This window comes from Bradysia coprophila, unplaced genomic scaffold (assembly GCF_014529535.1).
Source record: "Bradysia coprophila strain Holo2 unplaced genomic scaffold, BU_Bcop_v1 contig_151, whole genome shotgun sequence".
In the NCBI taxonomy this organism is placed as follows: domain Eukaryota; kingdom Metazoa; phylum Arthropoda; class Insecta; order Diptera; family Sciaridae; genus Bradysia; species Bradysia coprophila.
In genome coordinates, this window is record NW_023503423.1 from 6,619,082 (window position 1) to 6,642,153 (window position 23,072).

Sequence of the window (23,072 nt, forward strand, 5' to 3'; positions counted from 1 at the left end):
TGATGTGTTCCCGCGTGTATCTACACCCAAAAAAATGAGATTTTGGTTGTACATTAAAATCGCCCAATTTTAACGAGTAACTCGTAGAAAGTACGTTTTAAATGTACAATTTACGGATGAGTAAACCATTGGTCTTATCGTGTTTTTGGGAGTTTTATCCGTACATCGATGTACACACTTGATCCGTACACTGCTGTAAGATTAATCTGTACTTATCAGGTGACAGTTGTGATTTATATATTTGACACGTGAGACGCCTACGACACTGTATATTCTCAAACAAGTTAATTTTGATGTGGTTAGCCAATGCTAGATTTGATGTTAGATTTGTTAAGTAAAAACTATTTGCTGGCGGAAGACTGCCAAAACGATTCATAGTGTCGTGTCAGTTATCAATATAAACGTTCCTTTTTATAGATTTGGCCGACCTTGATCGGTAATTATATGTTTGATTAGTTGGGAAAAATTCAATTGCAGACCAAAACTTTAATAAAATTTAAAAAAAAATCGACAAACATTTTGATAATTAGAAAGTGAAACTTGTTAAAACGCAAACATGTTACTGCCCAATCAATGGTTCACTTTGCTTTTCAACCGTACATTATAAACTGTTCGAAATTATATTCAGTATTATTCACAGCATCCCGTTAGTTCAGCTAGTACGTCTGAGCCGGTGTTAGGGAATCTCGCGCCGCGTCATTCAAAATAACTCACAAAGTGACATCTTCCTTATACAAAATGTGTCAAAATGTGAATTATTGTGAATGACGCGGTGCGAGATTCCTAGCAGCCGTCTGAGCCTGGCAAGTAAGAGGTGCGGGTTCAAATCCAGTGCAAACTTTTTTTTTTGCTTGTTTTCTCGTCAAAAACCATAAAAATAGATGATGTGATATGATTGTATCATTATAAATCATCAATTAAGTTGCCTTTATTCTTAAATAAACATTTAAACGTCATTGTCTGTCTGACATTTACTGTACGTTTTAAATGTGCATAGTGTACGGATAAGTAAACCATTGCGTCTTTGGGCGGTTGAAGCGTAGAACTTTTTTTTTGGTGTAATAAAATGATGTTCCGCGTGACCTCCCCAAAGTTTACAGCCTTGAAAAGTACGACCTAGTGTTTGAATCAAAATCTATTGCTTCATTGTTTAAGCCCATCATTTATCGTTGAGTTCATCGGTTATTTTTGTTGCTATCGATAACCAAATGATATTACGAAAATAATGGACATCCTACCCAACATGATTTGTTCTGTTCTCTATACAAATTAATCTAGATTTTCTTTGATTTTTTAAATTAAAATTTTATGTTTTTCATTCTTAGCTACAACATTTTCATTTCATTCTTATTTTATGTTTCTCGATAGTTTATTTTGCATTTTGCCTTCAGTATACATCTCGTCAAGATTATACGCTAAAGGTTTCATTTTTTTACAATTTTTACATTTCTGAGTTTTCTTCTTCTTTTCCTTAAAATTATAAGAATTTCTGCATTTTGATGGGAAATAAATTAGTTTAGATAAAAATGCCATTTTTATTATTGTTGTTGGTCGGTATTAAATTGAATTTTCATTTCAATTAAATAGTTACGATAACATTTGAATATTTTTTCTCTTTATATTAGCGATGGAAGATGTAAAAAAATTGTAATCAGCTAAAAAACCAATTATTAACCATCTGGAAACGGCAAGCGTATACCTATGGTTCAAAATCTTTTACTTCATCTGTTTCACCATTTTACGAAATTCATCTCTGTCGGTTTAGAACAATGAACCTTTCACCGACGGTCAGTCACTTCGTATCGTGTACGTATCGAATCTTCTTCAATATACTTCTTCCGCCTTAAATATTTTCAATGGATTTTGGATCGAAATCTTTTACTTCATTGATTTTAACAAATGTTTCTCAATGAATTACCAGGCGACCTGTTAAACTGTTCAACTGTTTAAAAAAAATATTGTGAAGCAATGCAAAGTCTGTGATATGCAGGAAAGAGTCGACAAATCATCTGTTATCGATAACGATGATAAAAATAAACGATTCGACACAAACAGTAGTCTCATTTATATAAAAATCTAAGTTACAATAAATGAAGTAAAAGATCACGCATTTCAAACAAAAGAAGTGACAGATTTAACGAATTATCGCGATACGTTTCGGTTTGACTCCACGCACACGCTTCAAGGATAAATGTGAAGTAGGTCTGGTGTGGATGGGCTCAACTATATAATACTTACGCACCTTCAGATGAAACTTTACCGTGCCTTCAATTACAGATCGATTTAATCAAGAGAGTTTGTGAATATTAGAACGAAGAGAGCGTGGTCTGCAGTATATGACGGCAATTTTACTTCTACGGTATTGTTACTGAAACTAATCTTTCTCTATCCTTCCCATTGTCACAAAAATCGAACAAAATATGATTGATCTTCAACAGTCGAAAAGCCGAATTTTCTTTTCAGTTTCTTTATTTAAATTGAAACAAGAAAGGAGTGTTCGTAGAAATTGTGTCTATCTTCGATGCTGCCTCATAGATCAGGACTAATGTGATGTCATTAGTTGAAATAACAATGCCCGAATGATACACCGACTGCCTTTTTTGGCCTTGCCCGACAAGATGTCCGTGATCAGGACCAACGAAGTAGTGTTTAATACTCAGGACGCCCTATGTAATTCCACTATTCAACCAAGAGTGAAAAAGTGAGTTACCTAGTGAATTTGATGGAATGGTGACCATAAAGTAGTAAATATAGGATTCAGTCGAGGTTAGTCTTTTTCATCAGAAACATCAGAGTGCAACTAGACATTCCCACAGTACGGATGCGTCTACTTTATGTAGAGGAAAGAAAATGTGGGAATAAAGTAAATTTCCGTTTTGAGACTGTTAGGATGGCTTTGTCAGGAGGGCTATCGCTTTAATAAAAAAATGTCTTCAAAGAGGAAAAGAAAAGGCTTCGTAGATGTATCTTCCATCGAAACGAATTTCTCTTTATTGTTTGCTTTTTTTTCTGTTTAAATTATAAATGTGGAACATGAGTGAAACTGGCTGCGTGATAAATGAGTTACGAGTATATTATAATACATAACAACAAACTAATAATAAAATTCTAATTTTTTCTTTTCTTTTTTTAATCAAAATTAATGTCTGGACAATCGTTCTTCCGAATAATTTAATGATGCTAAGCAAAATGTTTACATACATTAAAAACAAAATGGCCCACCAATTTATGTATGGTTCTCCATTGTTTGGCTCTGTATTTCAATGTAAATAATTGGTTCATTGACAATTTAAAAATTTGATTTTTCGATAACAAAATTCGAAGTGCTAGATGCTTTATCGCCGTATTCCATTAAAACTGAGTGTTGGTTTTTCATCTTCTCTATTTTACAACAATTTTTTTCTTTTAAATTTTAAACAATGCGTCCAGCCAAAGTGCGATTCTGTGTGATAAATTGTATAATAATAATAAACAAACTAGCAAAAAAAAATTGGTTGATTTCGGTTTCGGTTTTCTAGTTGTCGAGTTGTCTTTAAGACGATACGATAGTCATTCTGATTTCACTCCCAATTTTTTTGTTGTTGTTGAAAGCAGCATCGATTCTAAATATGGAAAAAGAGAAGTAAAAATTTCGTTAATTTCAAATGGTTATGGAACGCATTACAATGCAAGAAATAACTGATGAAACGCCCAAGGTAAATATAGTGAGGAGTTAATGCCGTATATAACCGAATCAGATGTGCGGTGGCACGAAAGTTCGATACAAACGCCATCTCATCCCTTCGTTGAAAGCAAAAAATGGAGTAGAAAGTCAGGCCATCTGTTGTGAGATAGTGAAAATATTTTTGTGAAATACAAGTAAATCGCAGTCAACCATTTAAAAAAAAAGATGTCAGCTGCATCGATCTTATGTGCTAGGCCACGCGTCTGAATGGCATTACCTCCTCACTATATTTACCTTGGAAACGCCTAGTCATTTGCTGTCAACAACGATGACAATAATAAACGATAAGATCAAGTACAGTGTACAGCCACTTGGGCGATGGATGCTTTAACTACACAACTGATTTAGCAGATTTAATGATTTTCACCTCCTAAAATAATTCACCTCCTATAATGAGATGGAATTTTTATGTAGAATGTTTTATGTTGTATCAGTCTATGCAAAACTATAAAGCTGACGAGCTTCAGTAATGTTTGACGGTCTCGGTGAATTAGAATCCAGTTTGAACTTAGTATGGAGAGAGGTTTTACTGTCATTATTCTCTGCTGTTAGAGTAATATAAGAACCCACTCTAACTTTCTTGTTCAGTTCACATGACTACAACGCATAAAAACCTTAGTGCGAAAACGAAACAACTTTTTGAGAGAGCTACTGTATGAAATTCTCTCACAAAATCGTGCATCTCTTTTGCACCAAATTTTTAGAAGGACAGATGAGAACAATATATCGCCTCCATGTCTACTAACGTTAAAACGGTATATGAATGAATTGGATTGAAATGGTCGGTTCTTATAAATTACCTCAACTACTTTATGTAAATTGAACGACACTTGTTCATTGAACAAGGCAACTCGGTCTGTATTGTCAATTCAATGCATTGAATTGTCTGCTTCGGGTCAGAAATTCGCAAATTCGTTGATCATCAATTATTTCCCGCACAGTTCATTGCACATATTCTGAAAACGTTGTCCGTAAGGTTTTACATTTAAGAACCAAAATCGACTGGATTTGTCTGCTGCATCTCCTGAACGCTGCTTCATAATTGATTCAAAAACATCAAAAAAAGAGAAATGTGCGGTCGGTGAAAGTACCGAATAATATTAGGAAAGGCCATTAAACACCTTCCATTATTAACCATCTTCGATTCATTAGTTTTAAGAAAATGTGCGCAACAAATGGATATACTGTTTTGCACACGTAAAAAATCTCGCTCTCGTATCTAACTGTGTATTTACACAGCGATGTATGTGAGGTTTTCAGTGTTGAATTGCGACGCGAGACTTTACAATTTTTCACTCATAAAAGCTTGTTGCCATACTGAGTCTACTCTACAACACAAAGTCTGCACTACACGTCGATAGTATTTACATCGAACTCTTGATTTAAGTATAGTTTCCACTTAAAAAGAGCACTCCGTTTAGCCTCCGTCTACTTGACAGTTGTAAAATAGAACAAAAGAACTGTCACGCAAAAGGAGTGGAAATTTAATTTATTTCAATGTTTCACTCCGTTTACGTGACAGTTCCTTTGTTCCATTTTACAACTGTCATGTAGAACGAGGCTAAACGGAGTGCTCTTTTTAAGTGGAAATTATACTTTACTAAATTTCTGTATTGGAAAGTCACTGGAAAGATACGTTGGCCAAATTGAATCTATTTTGCCAATGTGTAAGTGACAGTTTATCTGATTTTATAAATGATTTTAGGAGATGTCATAACAGAAAAATTTGGCATTTAATGTTGTTGTGGCGGCTATTTGCGCATATGACGTTGTGTGTAGGCACAGTGAGAGAAATGAGAGAATTCAGAGAAACGGAGAAGAGCGCCAGTAACAACATAGATACGAAAGTGGCATTTTTTACGTGTTACAAAGCAGTACAAATGCAAAAAGTAAAAAAAAACAAGCGAAAATCACTTACATTTGCCGCACAATTAGAAAGTGGTATCCGTGATATCCGCAAATTGTAGACGGGTCACAGGTGATAAGATGCTAATAATTTCCAAATTTCCAAGTGTGGTGTATTGCTTCATCATTAGATATACGGCAGCATAACGTTGATTAAAAATATAAATCTGGATGTGTGTCTGATAGTATTTTGATGTCTCAATGTCTCACATGTCTTTTATGATTTGTTTAAAGAGCTCACATTTCTCATTTCTCACATCGAAATTAACGGGTTTTTTTTCGTTTAGTTTTTTTTTTTAGATTTTTTTTTATAGGATTTTTACTATTATGTTAGAAACAATTAAATCTTTTCATTATTTCCTTTAAACAAACATCAATAAATATTACTTTAATAAATTTGGGAAAGTCTGATTTCTTTCGTGTGTTTTTTTAAGTAATTTTTTTGTTGTCCTTCGTAGACAGAAACTACAAGGAAAGCATTTCGTTTTTGTTTTTGTTTTCTTTAAATATTAATTTAACAAGTTTTACTCTCATCCACTTAAATAGAAGTCTTTGCTTTTTGAAATTGTTTTTGTTTTTTAGTTCATTTTCATTTATCTACACATTTACACTTATAATGTTTTTGTTTCGGTTTATTTTGTTAAAAATTTATTCTCTCTTTTTTTAGTTTAATTTTATCATGTGTGAGTGACTGCTCCTTCCAGCGAAGAATTGATTATTATTGTCCGTTGTAAAATTCGGCTGATCCATACTTTATATCTTCCCAAGCTGGAAAGGGGATGATGAACGTCATTCATTAATTATACTTGTCGTAACATTGCACCATAAAACGGTGTTCTTTGTTGCATTTAATCTCTGATTCGTTAGTTTCACAATTACACCATCAAATTCGCAAGAACTACTCATAAACGATGTGGAAATTCATTGGGTGGAAAATATGTTGTAAAATAAATGTTCGTCGGTATGGTAACGACAGAAATAATAAAACTCGTTAAAAGGGTAACTTTGAATGGCAACAACTTTGAAGTAGAATAACACAAAAAGCTAATGTACATCCGGAGGAAAGTTTCCCTATACAGGGCGCTATGTAATTGGATTTTTTTTAAACTTTGACTGCAGACATAGGTATTGATTTTGGAACGAATACAACTAAATTTCCTGTATTATAATTGCGGTAATGGAGTCCGAGTACATTACTTTTTGTTAAAGATCCAATTTTCGTTTTGCAATTAATAATCTCAGAAGAAAATTAAAAGCCGTTACAAGCATATATTGGTATAATAATGGCTGGTAATGTCCCAGGTAATGCCTTTAAGATACGACTTTCAAATCGCAACCCGTGAAACGTACAACCTGTACATTGTTTCTGACAACCACCAACGGTTGGAACTAATCAAGAGAAACTTTACGAAAATCAAGATCTTTATTTAAGGCTTCCAAACTGTGGAATCCACAGGCGCTAGCTGTGAAGTCCGACTTTTTCAAATCGTCACATTAAACGAACACAGAACAAAAGGGATTAGGTCATTGTCAACCAAAGTTCCTAAGTTTGCTTTAGCTCTAGTTGGTCTACTCATTCAAATATACACGCATAGACAGTCTCATTTTGTGAGTGTAACACTTGCTGAAACAAGCTAAAACAGCTGAAGTAAACTTCGACACAGATTTTGTTGACTTTAACTGTTTTTTTTGTTCATTGAATTCTTTGGTTTGGAAATCGTAAATGGTTTAAGCAATTCAAACGTTTCACAGAATTCTGTGAGTAGTACGGTATCGTATAGATTAAGCCGCACTAGCTAAGAAGGCAGTAAAATACGAAAGATATCAAAGGAGTGATTAAAATCGAAAAACCGTAACAATTGATTTAACTCAAGGACTAATAGGTATAGTAAGAAGGACATAAAAGACGGCATTCAGAAAAAGTTGGGATTCTATCGACTATTTTACAGAAATCTTCAGAGATGAATTTGCTGAGAAAATTTTCTTTAAAAAAAAAGTGAGATCGGTTGACCGAATGCGGACTTAATTACACGTTAAGGGTTGTTATCCCTTCTGTTCTAAGTTGCACTTTTGACAAAATAAATGATGAACTCGATGAAAAATGTCTGTCAATGTTCAGTGAAAAACTAGATTCAACGGGAGAATGGTGTCACACAAAGAGTGGTCCGTCACAGTAGTGGCTTATTGTAAAGCTGACGAGATTTGGGTCAACATTTGAAAGGAAGCAGTTTCGGTATTTCGACGAAGAGACCGGGATATGTCGAAACTCATTTCTTAAAGAATGGCTCGAAATGAAAGCTTTTGGAGCTTGCCTCCTAGTAAATATTCAAAAATCCTATTTCGTTCAGGGACTTCACTTAATTGTCTGTCATTTCACACATTCCACACACAGCTTATATCAAAAAAAATTTGTAAACATGTCAAGCCTACTCACCCAATCCAATAAAATCAACAATTCTCGCGTGATTGTAGTTGTCCAAATTCGAAACAGTCGGCTTAATGTAACACAATTTCAAATCACCCTCGCACACTATGGTCATTTTGTCTCGACCGGACAGAGTCACCGCAACGACATCGCTCTTATTGATCGGGCTAACACTGCTACTGTCAACACTTGGTTCCGTATTATTGTTCACTTGGTCTAGTCCGGCACTATTGCTACAACTACTCGAACATCTAACGTTTGATTGCATTTGATCACTAGCTACGTCCAATGTCTGTTCTACAGACCCTGTATTGGTAGTATATTCACAACATAATTCTGTTGTGTTTCGACTATACGAGGAAGAATAACCAAGATCGGATTGCGGTGACAGTAATTTGTCGTTGGCGCCTGTTGTTGCTACTACTTCGGTTTGATTGGATTGAATAGACGGTTTGTGGGATGGTTGTGTTTGATGCTGGCTCGTTAGCATGATAAATGGTGGTTCAGAATCTTGGTCCCATTGACGCACTTCGTCTTCTTCGAAATCACCGAATAACAGTGGGCTCACATTGTGGCCGTATTTGTTGTTATTATCTAAAATAATCACAGCTGGACGATTACGATCAAAGTTCAAATGGTTTTGCGTTGCGGTGAGTTGACTGGATTTTTCACGTTTAACTGGTTTTTTGGTGGTGCTGCTTGTATGCAATGGTTGAGGCGGATACGTTGCACAAAAACTAACATCACACAATTCGACGGATGGCTTAGCTTTCAATGTGTCGTCGTTTTGATGGAATACGAATTCGGGCTGCGCTTCCAATTGACATTTGTCCCTGGATGCCGACTGATGAACTGCGTTCGGTGACGTCGTTGACTTAGCTTTCTTTGATGGATTTGTGGTTGTGGTTGTGCTTGATTCGATTGATTTGACTACTACCGGGCTCGATTGAGATTGTGAAGACAATTTAGTGGATTTAGACGAGGTTTTGGTGGAAGAGATGGCTACGTTCGTTTGATTGGCATTGACGTTGTTTATTTGTACGGCGGGCATACTTTGGTATTGCTTTTGCGGTTTCACTGTCTTTTCCAAGGCTGGATATTGATCAATGTTCATGTTCACATAATTGTCATTGTCAACACTTTTTGATTTTTGCAGCGGATTTTTCTGATTGATATCACTAGCACATTTGACGATAACGTCGGCATTATTGGTCGCGACACTTAAACTGTTTGACGATCGTTTGATCACCTCCTCGTGCATGTTTACTGGATCGGCAATTTTATGCGGTTTATCTTCCGTCAGACTTTGCGAATAAGATATTGCCTTCGTTGCGTTGGCGGCCACCGAATTCGAATTGTTTGACGAAACGCATTCTTGAGTCGTATCGGTGGCATCGGGGAAAAATTTATTTCCTCGAACGGAGCCTTGACTTTTGGCGCTTAATGTACTGCAAGTGCTCACATTTGAGTTGTCCGGCGATTCGGGATTTTTACCATTGGATACAGTCGGCCACTTATCTAAAGATGTGGCCAAGACACCTTGCTTGCTTTGCTGCGATATTCTCGCAATTTCCGCATAGGATGCAGGAGAAGTGTTGTTAGCTGTTGGTGGTGGAGCGGTTGGAACGTTATTGTTCGAACGACTGCTCGATTCAATTGGCAATGAATGCACTGAGTCGACATCACTGCTATCTGATTTTTCAGATGGAGGCATCGACGATGACGTTGATTTTCTTCGTTTGAATTTTAAATTTAGTGGCGTTAAATACGGATCGCGGTCGGTTGAGTAGTTTTGACTTGATTGACGGAACCGGTTGCCCTGCATCTGTGAATGTTGACCGTGATACAGTGGCTTCTGTCGTATTTCTTCTTGCTTCTTCTTAGGCTTTTTCTTCTTGGTGACTACGTGAAATCCAGCTGTTTCGTTAAGCGCTAATATCGATTCACTGGAGACTAGAGATTCCGGTTGCTCGTCCTTTTTCTTATTTGCTTTCTGATGATCCTTTGCCTTACGAATCTCCTTTGCATCATTATCCCGGACAGTGGTTTCTTTGACAATAGCATTGGTGTCGCCCAAATAGGTTAGCTCCTCGGTGCCCCACGAACGACGTTCACCGCGTTTCTGATGTTGCTGCTGTTGTTGCTTGTTTTCCTTTAATTCGGCCGCTTTCTTCATTTGTTGCTTATGACGCAGCACGACGGCACTTTCTCTACCATTCTCCGATTGAGAATTCTCCTCTTCCAGCTTACTGGCACTCTTCAGATTTTCCATTGAATTGTATTTCTTCAATTTGTTGTTACCGGAATTCTCTTTCTTGTTGTCCGTGCCACCTTTCTTGCCCTTCTTGTCCAGCTGCAACATCCTCTTGCTAACGTTATTGTTCATGACACCGTTCTTATGCGTATCATCATTTTCGATGAACGATACCAGATCTTCGATACTGTCATCACCACGGTTCCCTTCAATATCTTTAGCAGCAATGGTTGATTTGATGTTGCGTTCCGTTTTCTTTTTCTTGCCGTCCTTTTTGGCCAGCTGACCCGACGGCAATGTTGAATTGAACGTTTGCAAGGCATTACCGTTTTCATCGGTATTCTTTTGCTCAATCAACTGCAATGGAAAGAGGAAGCTTGTCTTCAAATTTGGAATTCAAATTTTTCGATCGAACAACTTACATGAATATTGTGAGGATGGTGATACGTTGCAAACTTTGGATTCTGTCCGGGTACCAATGGAAGCCCGCTCATCGAATTGCTGTCAATGCAACTGTTAACGGCCACATAAGACTTATTCAGCTGAATGTTCACATCCGATGGTTTGTTACCACTTTTCAACGAATTGAATTGAACCGTTTTGTCAATGCGTGACACTTCATTCATCATCTCCAAATCGAGATAGTGGTGACCCGTATAGTTCACACCGAGACGTGGAAGTCTTTTTATAGTGCTCATCTCGGTGCCTTCATCGGAACTATGAGGATCCTAAAATCAGAATCAAAACAAATTGGCTCAAAAATCTACTCGGAAATGGATCTTGCAAGGAAAACATTCGGGTCACCGAAGCTACTCACCCGAGCTAACGAATCATGCGCTAACAGATGGCACGTTTCGTCCACTTCCCCATCACCCATCTCTATGACAGTGTGACCAGCTTTCCCCTCTTGCTGAGAATCCTCACCACGATTGAAGCCGTCCTGCCTCGTGGTGCCACCACTCATTAAAATTGCTTTTTCGTTCTTTATGCCCCGTTTACCGAAATCGTTCGAAAAGTGATCCTCATATGGATTACAGTTAACGTTGCTCGGTAAGCTGCCTCCTTCACGCTGCCGGGTCGACACCGATGAGTACTTCTTTTGACGCGAATTATGCTGCCGACGCGAATGGCTCCCGATTATACCGTCACTTTCCAGCAATTGATCCTGCTTGTCCGTTTCGGCTAAATCCTGTAATGATCCACCTTGCGTATGACGATTGGAACCGCGCACAGAACGACCCAAAAAGCGATTCGATACGTAATTGTGGTGGAGTTTGTCTTCTTGTTCAACGTTTTGAAGAAGTTCCTATTGAAAGACGGACGCAAATAAGGGTTAGAAAGGAGATCAAGGTGACTGGCATAGCGTTTACTTACTCGGAAAATTTCACTCTTATGCTCCCGGTCTTTGGGTCGCTTGTAAGTGAAAGCTTCGTCAAGCAGCTTTTTCAGCTCCGTATCTTCCCAACTGCCCAAGTTCTGTAACCAATAAGAAAAACGTTTTATTTTCAATGTCAGAAAGTACACATTGTAGCAAGATTTTCATTGCAACTGATTCAATTTCAACTAAGTATTTCATACGAAAACAAACGAACAAATGCATTCTGCTCTAAACCATGATCGAACAATCGCCAGCGGTACATTAAATCCAAAAGAAAGTTCACCTACTCACACTTCTACCGGGTATATTGTCTGAATGCTCTAAATTCAATTTACGCTCACCACCTGCCAACAAACAATGTTGAAATATTTTTTTTTTTGCGAAACGATGCGGAATCTTGCAGTAACGTTTGATTGCATTTGAGTTTATCGAACGATAAAACTCTGATAAAAAGAATTTTCCAGTTAAAATGTTTCGAGCAGATCTTTACGAACGATAAAGAACGACGACAGAAGGGGGTAGCAAGTCAATTTTTTCGTCATTGAGCTGAATCGATGTGAAGTAGTAAATAATACGAATACGGGAGACGCATACATTTATGTCACTATACTCACACTCGATCTCTACATGTTTTTATCGTACTATATACACTTGAATTTGATGGGACAATTTATATACAAAGAACTAGTCTTGAATGTGCTAATAGGACCGAGTAAACGTTACGTATGCATATCGTATGACATAATTTATCTCAAGATATCGCATTCGTCAGATATAGTTTGTAGCACACTTGACGCCTCCTATACCGAGTCATAGTCGTTATATATATGTTTATGCTAATAATACCGAGCGCAAGTGTAATTATAAATTAATGTTTGATTTATTGAAGTGACTTCGAAAATTATTAAAATTTTCGCAATAAAGTCTGATCGTCGGATCCTAGTCAATTTCAGATAAGATATGAGCTTTTTTGATAACAAGAAACATGTAGAAAGTTGCTATCTTTACACCCATTCTACAATGCAATGTAACGTAAACATTTATGATTCTTATCTCATTTCGCTTTACATCGGAAAAGATATGAAGATGATAAGTCGTAGTATACACTCATTGGCACAAAAAGAAAAATATGACGAACCGTGCTGAGTCGACAGTGGATGAATACACCGAAAAATGTATTATTTTTTTCTCTGAGATAAACTTACATTAATTATAGAATATGGAAATACAATTGGTATACCGGATGGTATGTTGTAGTTAACTATGCAATACCCGACCGATTCAGATTATTTGGAGGAAAATATTTTCGAATTTAATGCAGACTCTGCTCATCTTTATGGTTCAGAATAAATAAGGATTGGCCCGTTCGGTATGTGTTTCTTATGTTGATCGAAGCACGGAGTTTCGGTGTGCTCTGAAATTAAGTTTCTTTATGTTGCACACATTGCAGTGTCAAATATATGTCCAAGGTCTTTAAATTGTGCGAGGTGCCAAACTCAAATCCCACTCGAAACTGGTGATGATCCACTTGTCAAACAGACAACACAACAACAGATTCACACAATCCATTGAACGAGTTCCAACAAATTAATAGGAAAATGTGCGAGTATAACATTTAGTGCTATTTAAACTCCAAGAACTGAAAAATGATATCTTGGATCGAGGCATACCCCAAGGTATAAGATACTATTTGATGGTCCATGTCGCATAAATAGTTTAATAGTTTTTTTGATAAGATTAGGCGCCCTTACTGTCAGGGACGCCAACTTGTGTTTGGGAGTAGTGGTGCTCATACAACAAGCGAATCTGGGAGTAGTGGTGCTCTTTCAAGTAAAACTGGAAAGATGTAGTGGTGCTCATCATTCGAGTAGTGGTGCCCGAGCCTCACTTGTCCTTAGAAGTCGGCGCCTCTGCTTACTGTAAAACACCCGACGCGTCTTTCGGTAGTTGGTGGAGGCACTTTCCAGGTGAGAATTATCTGAATCTACTGTATAACCTTTCCCAGATGCATATCAGTGCTAGTAGTTTCAGTATTGAATCTATTACATCGTTTGATCTAAGTAATTTTAATCGATTGATTTCAAATCTTTTACTTCATTTTTTTAACATGTTTTAACATAAGGCCGCACTAGTCATAGTTTAACGTTTGAAGCCGTTATCGAAAGATTCCATCCGTCTGTAACAATTAATAAAATTGTTGAATCCAGTCGATGTCTTTACAATTTAAAAGAATCGCCTACGATTTATAATAGAAACGATGTGAGTTAACTATTTCCGCTCGAAGTAACTTAAGCAAACTTCTTTCTCCTATTTTTTTTTTCGTTTTGATAACAGATAAAAGAGAAATGCGACAAACAACCAATTGAAATCGATCTTCCATCGTCTACATCATTTTTCGTTCCAATTAGACGTTGGCAAAATAAATTTGTTTGTACAAAGTCTTCCGTCGTAACAAAGAACTTACAATGTCCTCTGTTTAAGACAAATTCCGAATGACCGACCAGTCAAAGCCAAAACAAACAATTTTTCAAAATTTTCAAACACAAAATGAACGAGAGAAAAAAAAAAACAGACGAACGGATTGATTTTAAAAGAATGGATCCAACAGCAATGTAGCTCCGTTCAAAGACACATTATTATATATACACACGAATTGTTCGTGAGTGATGTATACGTTCTGTTTGATTTTTTATTGCATCATCGATTTATGATTTATATTAGACTTGTTGGCTGTTTTTTTTCTGTTGTCGAAAAAATAAAATTATCAAGACAATGAAGCGTATATATCGGCTCACACATTGTTGAGTATAATTTTTTCAATTTTTTTCTTCTTCTTCAACTTAAACGTATTTTTTGTTGACTTCGTATAAACGAGTGTTATTTATGTGGTAGTTGGTTGATGTATGTGGAATGGATGAAGATTATGCATTTATTATACTGACAAGTTATGAGTACACGATTTACTAAAAAAAAAATACGAAAAAGAAAACCAATTGTAAAGAAAGTATCACCAAAATGGATACACTGTGAACGTGGTGGGTGTAACTACACATTAATTGTTTCTGATCGCCACTTTTTAGGGAGTCAGTCACATTAACCGGTCGTAATAAACAGAGAAATTGTTCGATCACTTGCGATCGAATCGAAATGATTTCATAATGAAGTCATTGAGTTTGGGAAAACGATCTACTCAAAAATCACTTAATAAACATTTCAGAAAAAATGCGGAATATAGAACCGAGAAATCTGATTTAAATGGAAAATGTAAAGCAGCAGTTGTGTGTCATACTCTAAATGGTGTACACCAGTACCTACACCAAAAGAACAATAAAATGTATCGCATAAAGTCAATGTCAAATGAATATTTTTTGTCAGAAAGAGCGCGTAAATCTTATTCGCAGTTGGTTGCCGTTGTTTTACCAATTGCAGTGGTAAATTGGTAAATTTATTGAATTTACTGAAAGTTACCAAAGATTTACCGAAATTTACCGGAAACTTACTGAATTAATCGAAAAATAAAATGGGTAAATTTTCGGTAGACTTCAATAATTTTCGGAAAATTTGTTAAACAAATTTACCAATAATAGACTCCTGAACAACATTTTTTGGTGACACTTTGTAAATGAATGTAAAAAATAGAAGGAAAAAAATCTGTTCTATTTATCGCGTCGTAAAAGTAAAATGGCGACATTAAACACACTCCGAGTCAAATGATGTTATAATATGTAACGGTTGACAAGGGCACTTGCATTTTTGTTGTTTAAAAAAAAATTATTAGATAAAAGCCGAAGGCAGCTTTATGTGCACTGACATTAAGTAACACGTTAATTAATCTAGGTTGAATGTGTGTACAGCCAGTGCATTTCTTATCAACGGATTGCCGTTTTTTTTTCTGTTGTTGTTGTTGTATAACTCATTTTATAAAATTGCATTGAATTGGGTTAGAACGTTATAGGCAATCAATAGGCGAAAATAGATTTTGAATTGTAAATGGAGCACATCACACACACTGTATACATAATATTAATCACACACACAAGCCGCGCGTCACCTTTGATTTTATATGCAATTAAAAATTATGTTTTATTCGGACAATAACTTTGTGTGTTATTAATGAACAAAATTTATTCATGAAGATAACGACCAAATGAGTGTAGATCAATAGAATTGAGAGTGAAAAAAATTCATTAAAAAAAATTAATTACCAAAATTTGTTATCGCCCTGAAGTCAATAGACCGGCTTTCAAACGGAAAAAAAAATTCTTTACATTGTTAACGAAACGGATTTGAGGCGCAAGTGATTATATATGTAATTTAACACATCGTCACCATCATTTTCAATGCGAAATATTTTATTTTCTTTTAATTTATTTCTTGTTGCCTTCTCATTATAATGAGAAACTGCCGAGAGGTGTATCTTGGGGCTGTTTTATGATCTTGGAACAGATCGAACCGTTTTAATGTAAAATTGCGGGAAAATGAATTTTGAGAACTGGTAACCAAATGGCAGTTACGAAACCAACATAAATCGTCGCTTTTCTTGATAAATTTGTTTGTTTCATTTTGCGGTTGGATTTTTTTTATCGCAAAATTAATTGATAAATAGAATTCTTCGGTTGAGAAATTATCTGAAACCATTTTATGTACACACCACACATAAACCGCAATTTCATTTTCGATTATGTTGCCAGATTTTGGTTAGACAATTATTTTTTTAAATTCTAATTGATCGCCATTTATACGAAAAATTGAGTCACAAACAACGATTAAAAAGCCACAAAAAATTTAAGAAATAAAAGATTTTACCTAATTCAGCTCACGACAAAAAAACACCTCATTTAAACAGAAAAATTTCTATCCAACGATGAAATTTATAAAAAACACATGGAAATTAACAATAATTACTTGGATAAAATTAAAAATTTGAAAAAAAAATCTTTTTTTTTTCAATAATGCACTTTCAGCACTTCGCTTCGTTAGAACTGGAATGCCTTTGATTCGCAATAAAATGATACCATATCGTGATACGATCGAACCAAAAAAAAAATTTCAACAGTAACAGTAAAGCACGAACATTTTTGCAAACGAAAAAGAGCATTTAACAACACACAAAAGTTATGTAGAATAAAAGAACGAAAAATTTGTAATAAATGATATGAACCAGTAGTTGAATATTTTGAATACCCTTCTGGAACCTTGTGCGTTTCGTGAGTAGAGGGACATGGTAAATTTTGTCGTGCGGATGCTGCATTTTTTCGTTATTTTATTTTTATTGATGGATCAGCACCAAAACGGTTGTTAGAATGACACAAACGGTATTTGTTTTCTTTTTTCTAGACTTTTTTCCGTGACGAATTCTTTTAAATTTTCAGCTTTTCAGCTTTTCAGCTTTTCAGCGGTGTTCTGTGTGTTTAGAGTTTCTGAAAAATATATCGATATGATGTATACTAACTAACACATCTAATTGAGATTGAAATATACATAGAAGAAAGAACAAACACATCATGTGTTGTAGCAACGGTTCAAAATTGGATTTGAAATAAAAATGTCCATGGTAACTGAATTGGTTAGAGTCATCAGCCCGGCAAGTTGAAGGTTGACGATTTCGACGAATTTTGGCGAATTTTGGCGAATTTCGGCAAATTAATTCAACTAAATAGCCCCTGGCCGAAACAAGGACAAATCGTGTCTCTTTCGTAGTGGCCCGGTTTGATATTTTATTTAACATGTGAAGGACTAGATTTATAATTTACAATTTTTTCTCGCCTCGACGCGAGTCGGTACGAAATGTCAAATCATAAGGATATCATAAACATACAGGCCACAACAGCGTTTAAATTAGATAACACGTCGGTATTCAAATTTCTTCGTGTGTAACACAGATTGAGCTTTTAACTGGCAAAAATAAGCTCTGGTGAGTGTATCTGTCCATTTATCAATAATGTCGCTTATGCCATAACAAACGAAGTAAAGGGATAATTAAACTCACTTGATGAAAATGATTTCCTTGCAGTTTAACTTGTAGATTTTATGAGGTTTTGGCAGCAGAACCTAGTAATGCTAAATCTTAGAACGCAAATGTTTCTGGTCACATAACAATTTGAAGGTATGGCTTCTCCGAAACAAACGTTGGAGTGTTCTAACTATGAATGCTACTACAATCGGAAACATATCATATCATCTGTCAACGCCAACAATGACAAAATTAGGCGAACTTCGGGTAACATGATCCTATATTGTGACATATAATGATAAAACGAATGATGTGATAGATTTCGTGTCAAACACTAGGCTTACAATTTGATCAAAAAATTGAATGGAATGAATTGAATTGTTGAATTTTCAAGAATCTGATATGGGAAAAATGTTCGAAAAACGATTCTTTGCCTGAGCTGACAGTGATTTTTCAAACGACATATTTACCGAAGAAGTTGTATTGCCTTGTTTCACTTCAGATTGACCCGAATCGAATTTCAACCGAAACGTGAACTAACTTTTTAGTTTCGCTCCGAACTTAAATTTTCGATTTGGGGTTCAATTCAAAGCCGACCGGAACCTGAGTTGGTTCAATTCGAATTTAAAATTTTACTTTCGGGTTTGACATCTTACAAATTTTCACGAACAATTTCGAGTTACCCAACTTGACCTGATCTAATCTGAAAATTTCAGGTTCACGTCAAACCCAGAAGTAAAAGTTCAGGCACAGGTGGAACCAATTCCTGTTCGGGTTGAACCTGAAATTTTCGAATATTTATTGCAGGGAATATTTATGAAGAACCATTTGCTCATATTTCATTAAATTTATCGGCATTTTCATAAATTTTCCAAAAATTTTCAAATGTTCCAAAAAATATTACCCAAAAGTAGGAAAGGTGTGAAAATTTAAGAAATTTTAGTTCAAAATAGTTCCTGGGTTGAGGTCAAGTTCGAACCTGACATCTTAGTTCAGACTGGGTTCGGATCAAAGTCAGGTTCGGGTTCCGTTAAAATATCATATGATGATTATCATCGCCGTGATGATGTAATGATTTTTTATCGGAAGCATATCTAATAAAATGGCCACGTGATCTCCCCAACAGTATACACACAGCCTTGATATTGACGACTTGTCGAGAGGAAATCGTATTAATTTTAACAGACAATTCAATTGTCGACTGACTATGTTAAGGTATCTTATCGCTGGCACTCGAAAAAATATAATTGAAATTTCATTTTAAAACACAAACAGCGTTAATTGCATTTTTCGAATATAAATTTTATTAGTGGCGAATGTTGCGGTGCACCACTTTATAGATATGATTCGAAAATTTTTATTGTTTGAAAATTATAACAGAAAATCAATTTCAATTATGAAATAACAAACAGGTAATCCATGCGTTTTGATTCGGTCTGTGTAATATATTTACCATCCCAGCATTAACAAGGCATTTACATTTAATAAACTTTCACACGCTGCGATTGGAAATTTTCAATTGTTTCTCAGCTGTTTTGTAAATCCAATATTATACAGTGCTACAGTTGAATGTTTCTGTACTGGCGTCACAACGGGGTTGATTTGATATTGTTTTATCGCAGGCGAGAGAGATTTAAATCAATCGAAATTTTGCTCTATTGAATTATGTATCCGTATTCCATTCAGATGCATTCGGTCGTTACATTCTTGTACTGAAAGACACTCAATTCGTTTATGTAATGTGATAGAATTGTATCTGTTTTGTGCTCGTGTTAAAACATATATATTCAGATGATTGTTCTACGAATATTGTTGGTTTGTCGCTAACCTCTTTTGTCGTTCGTTATCGGGAAAAAAGGCTGTGAACTTTGGGTAATGTTCTGAAAGGTTTCATATCAAACCCTAGGTGATACTTTTAACAAAAGTACACGAACAGTCCTTTCGGAACAGATGTAATGACGAATTGGCGATACATTTGCTGTATCTGACCTGAATGGTTATTGGTAACTAACGGGATGTCATTTGGGGAAAGGAGAGTTTTTCAATCGTATTTTTATATTAACTTTTCATAAACAGCTACTGTCGATCTGCTATCAACATCAGCAGAAAGGTTCAACGAATGAAGTAAAATATGTGATAACGTTTAACAAAGAAGTAGCAGATTTAACGATTTTATACCGAGATAAACGCCTGCCGTTTCTCAATGGCTAAGAAAAAAAAGATCAACAAATACAGCAATATATTCACAAAACGCAATTTCCGAAGATTTATAACATCCATGGACAATAGAACGAGCGAAAGCTGCCTCTTAATAAATGTTCTCAGTTAGAGGCAGTGAAATTTCAATACGACATTGCTTCAGCTGTTTTTCAGCTGATACACCCATACAATCAAAACTGTTTATACGGTTGAAGCTGCTACACGCACGCGTGGTAGTGGTAAAACCGTATAAAGACTTTTGAACAGTTTTGATTGTATGGGTGGATCAGCTGAAAAACAGCTGAAGCGAATTCATGTTGAAATTTCAATGCCTCTAACTGTATTTGATGAAATTTTAAAACAAATTGTTGGGACGTCTTGCGTGCTTGACAAGTCAAATTTTTAGTATTTGAAAATTTCAATCTTCATGCAGCAACAATAGCTTAATTTTGAAGCTACCTTGGTACCTCTGCTAGACATATCTTTGTTAGAGCCCTCATCCCTCGTAGGCGCATTAAGTAAGTAAATAAGTAAATCATACGCGGAGCAATGAAACATTTTTAGGTTAGTGAAACTAAATAGCAAAAGTGCCAGACCATAATGCCCAAAGACTCCTCGGTCTATTACTCCTGACCACGATTCAATGAAATATGAATTTTGTTTAGAAAATAATGCACCACGCTGATGTAGTCGCTGCATTTCCGAGACTATTTATGCAGAGAAGCAGCCCTCACACAGTTTAGGGGCAAGGAAGAATTTTAAGAAAAACATTCCAGTTTTTACTAGATAACAGATTATACCTTCGAGGCTGACCGCTTTTAAAAAAGCTATTTCCAATATTTCTATCTACGTCAAGATTAGATTTACGATAATCTATGAATATAAACCAGCATAAGCGTGGAAAATGTTGGAAACATAACATTCGTTTTTTTATTTACATTTTTTCTCGGTTGCAAAAGCTTTCAAAACACCCTCCGGCTTCTGGGCAGTACAATTTTCCGCACTTTTTACACATAAAAACAAGATCGAAGAATTCGATTTTTCACAGAAAAAATTTCACATTTTTCTAAATAATAACATCATGATGGGCTGAAGGTCGTGTACGAGAGACGAAAATTTTTTTTTTAATGAAATGGAAATTAAGCATATGCGGCAGTATTTAATACACCAATCGATGTTTGTAACAGAAAATCGGATTTACACAAAACCACTTAACTTTACGTTGCACAAAATGCGGAAAAATCGTTCTGAATTGGTTGGTTTTTCTTCACATTAAACGTAATCTTGGTCGGTTTCATAGAAATAAAACCGAAAAGAATCCCGCAAAGACCACTTTCATTCCACCTATATACAGGAAATGAGCATTGATTTTCTAACCTGCTACCATTAGACTCTCTCCGGTATGACTCATTTTCACGGAAACTCGATTTTCATTAAAATGATTTAATTAGACAAATTGTAATGTAATTTTAACAGCACCGAAATGATGGGACTTGGAGACGCAGGGATAGTGCTATGTAATTAGTAATTACGTGTTGAACGTAAGACTGAGTGAACACGGTGGAAACGGAATGTAAATATTGAACCACATCAGTGACTGACTGTTCTCTTCTGTTGTTGTCGTCGTGTTAAAGATTATAATTTGCAAATAATTAAAATGATTTTTTGAACGAGAAAAGGTTATCGTTTGGAGCTGCAAAAATGCTTCAATTTTTTTTTGATTCAATTAAATTATTTTCCGTTCAATTAATTAATGTGAACGCACAATTTCACTACACACAGTCAATCTCTGACTCGGAAAAATGTCTTCATAACCAGTTCTATAACACTTATTATATGGTCAACGCAAATATTAATCTAAAATTAATGAAAAAAATCAGATAATTTGTCAATGTGCCAAAATTAGAAAATGATCAACGAAATGTCTTCTCTGGAATAAAAATACGCCCCATATGTAAAGATCGGTTTGAGTATAGGTTATATGTTATTTAGCGAATTTATAACCACTCTCATAAATGCTATACACACACACCATATGCGATTGGATATATTATGCTGAAGAATCAGAATTTTTCTTCGTCTCTTCCATTCGTCTTTAGTTTTATCATTTGGTGATAACATCAATTGATTTGCAATATCGTTGAAAATAAATAAAAATAAAAAATAAAATAAAATCCCGTGACGTCACATATCGAATCATCCGCAACATATATACACTATGTGTATATTATGTGCAACTTTAGACATAAGAAAAATAAAAGAAAATATATCGGAAGCCATGTTGAAAAAAAAACCCAAAGAAAACCTGTGGAACATTTTCGCATAAACCAAGTGTCTACTGACATCCCGATGTACTATTGATCACTGAGTCAATTTTTTGCACCAAAAAGACAGCACATTCGATCGAGAAAATTGTATGACGATGGCCAAAAAAATTGCATTTTCATTGCCCAAATTTGTTGATTTTTAATTCTTCGAAAATCTTTCGCGAAAATTATAATTGACAAGGGAAAAAAAATGTTGAACATTACCTCAGTGTCCTGTTGGGTGGCGTTGGCCGATTTCTGGATGTCCACACTATTATTGGTCGTCCCGTCGGCCGGACATTGTTTTGTGTCCACTTTATCGGGAGCTTTTGGCTTTGGTTGACCGAGTTCTGGAGACGGGGCCATCTTGCTTATTTGATCGACGACGACGACACAAAAAAGACTTAGCTCCGTCTGTCCACTTTTTTCACACACCCGATTTACAAAACAATTAAATTCTTATTAATCCAGAATATCGTGCCTATGATCCATTCGATCGAATAAACGCCATTCTGTTATAACTCCGATACTGTGACTCGAAAATTTTTATTTTTCTGATTTTTAGATTTTCACCGTCGTACAAAATTTCAATTTTTTTGACACTTGATGACACTTTATACGCTGAAAACTGGATGATAGTTTCGTTTTTGTCAGGTTGGTTTCTATATTACATCAATGAAGCACAAAATGACTGGTATTCTCAATCGGTATACCAAGTTGTTGTCCGAAATTCGCTTTTTTAATACGATCGATGAATTGCTTATTTATTTTTCAGAAAGATAGGTAACAGACTTTATGTAAAAATGAGAGGAGGAATTTTTGTGAGACCTCTCCAACGTACGGAATTATTTTTGTGTCTTAATCACTAATCTGTAGCATTTCAATTGTCATCCCGGCAGACAGAACTTTTAAATTTTATTTTTCTTCA

The 23,072-nt window shown here is 35.5% G+C and overlaps 1 protein-coding gene across 5 annotated transcripts; it reads right to left on the reverse strand.

Annotated features, from left to right (window-relative positions):
* Positions 1-2,964: 2,964 nt before the first annotated feature.
* On the reverse strand, positions 2,965-22,798 carry LOC119074559 (dentin sialophosphoprotein). Of its 5 annotated transcripts, none has more exons than XM_037180761.1 (8): positions 22,370-22,798; positions 11,683-11,784; positions 11,126-11,614; positions 10,731-11,036; positions 8,064-10,665; positions 5,643-6,397; positions 4,525-4,755; positions 2,965-3,602 (listed from the first exon to the last, which is right to left on the reverse strand). In XM_037180761.1, exons 1-6 carry the CDS (start codon positions 22,508-22,510, stop codon positions 6,348-6,350), a joined length of 3,690 nt encoding a protein of 1,229 aa, XP_037036656.1. In that variant the 5' UTR covers positions 22,511-22,798; the 3' UTR covers positions 2,965-3,602; positions 4,525-4,755; positions 5,643-6,347. The 5 variants fall into 5 exon arrangements, with proteins under 5 accessions (XP_037036656.1, XP_037036655.1, XP_037036654.1 ...); XM_037180760.1 differs by having other exon boundaries at positions 4,525-4,758; XM_037180759.1 differs by lacking the exon at positions 4,525-4,755.
* Positions 22,799-23,072: the final 274 nt, after the last annotated feature.

Coding starts and splice junctions, on each gene's coding strand:
- LOC119074559 (XM_037180759.1), bottom strand. CDS start 22,510: ATGGCCCCGTCTCCAGAACTCGGTCAACCAAAGCCAAAAGCTCCCGAT. Junction 11,615..11,682: donor ATAAGAGTGAAATTTTCCGA/GTAAGTAAACGC, acceptor GTCTTTCAATAG/GAACTTCTTCAAAACGTTGA. Junction 10,666..10,730: donor ACCATCCTCACAATATTCAT/GTAAGTTGTTCG, acceptor TTTCCATTGCAG/TTGATTGAGCAAAAGAATAC.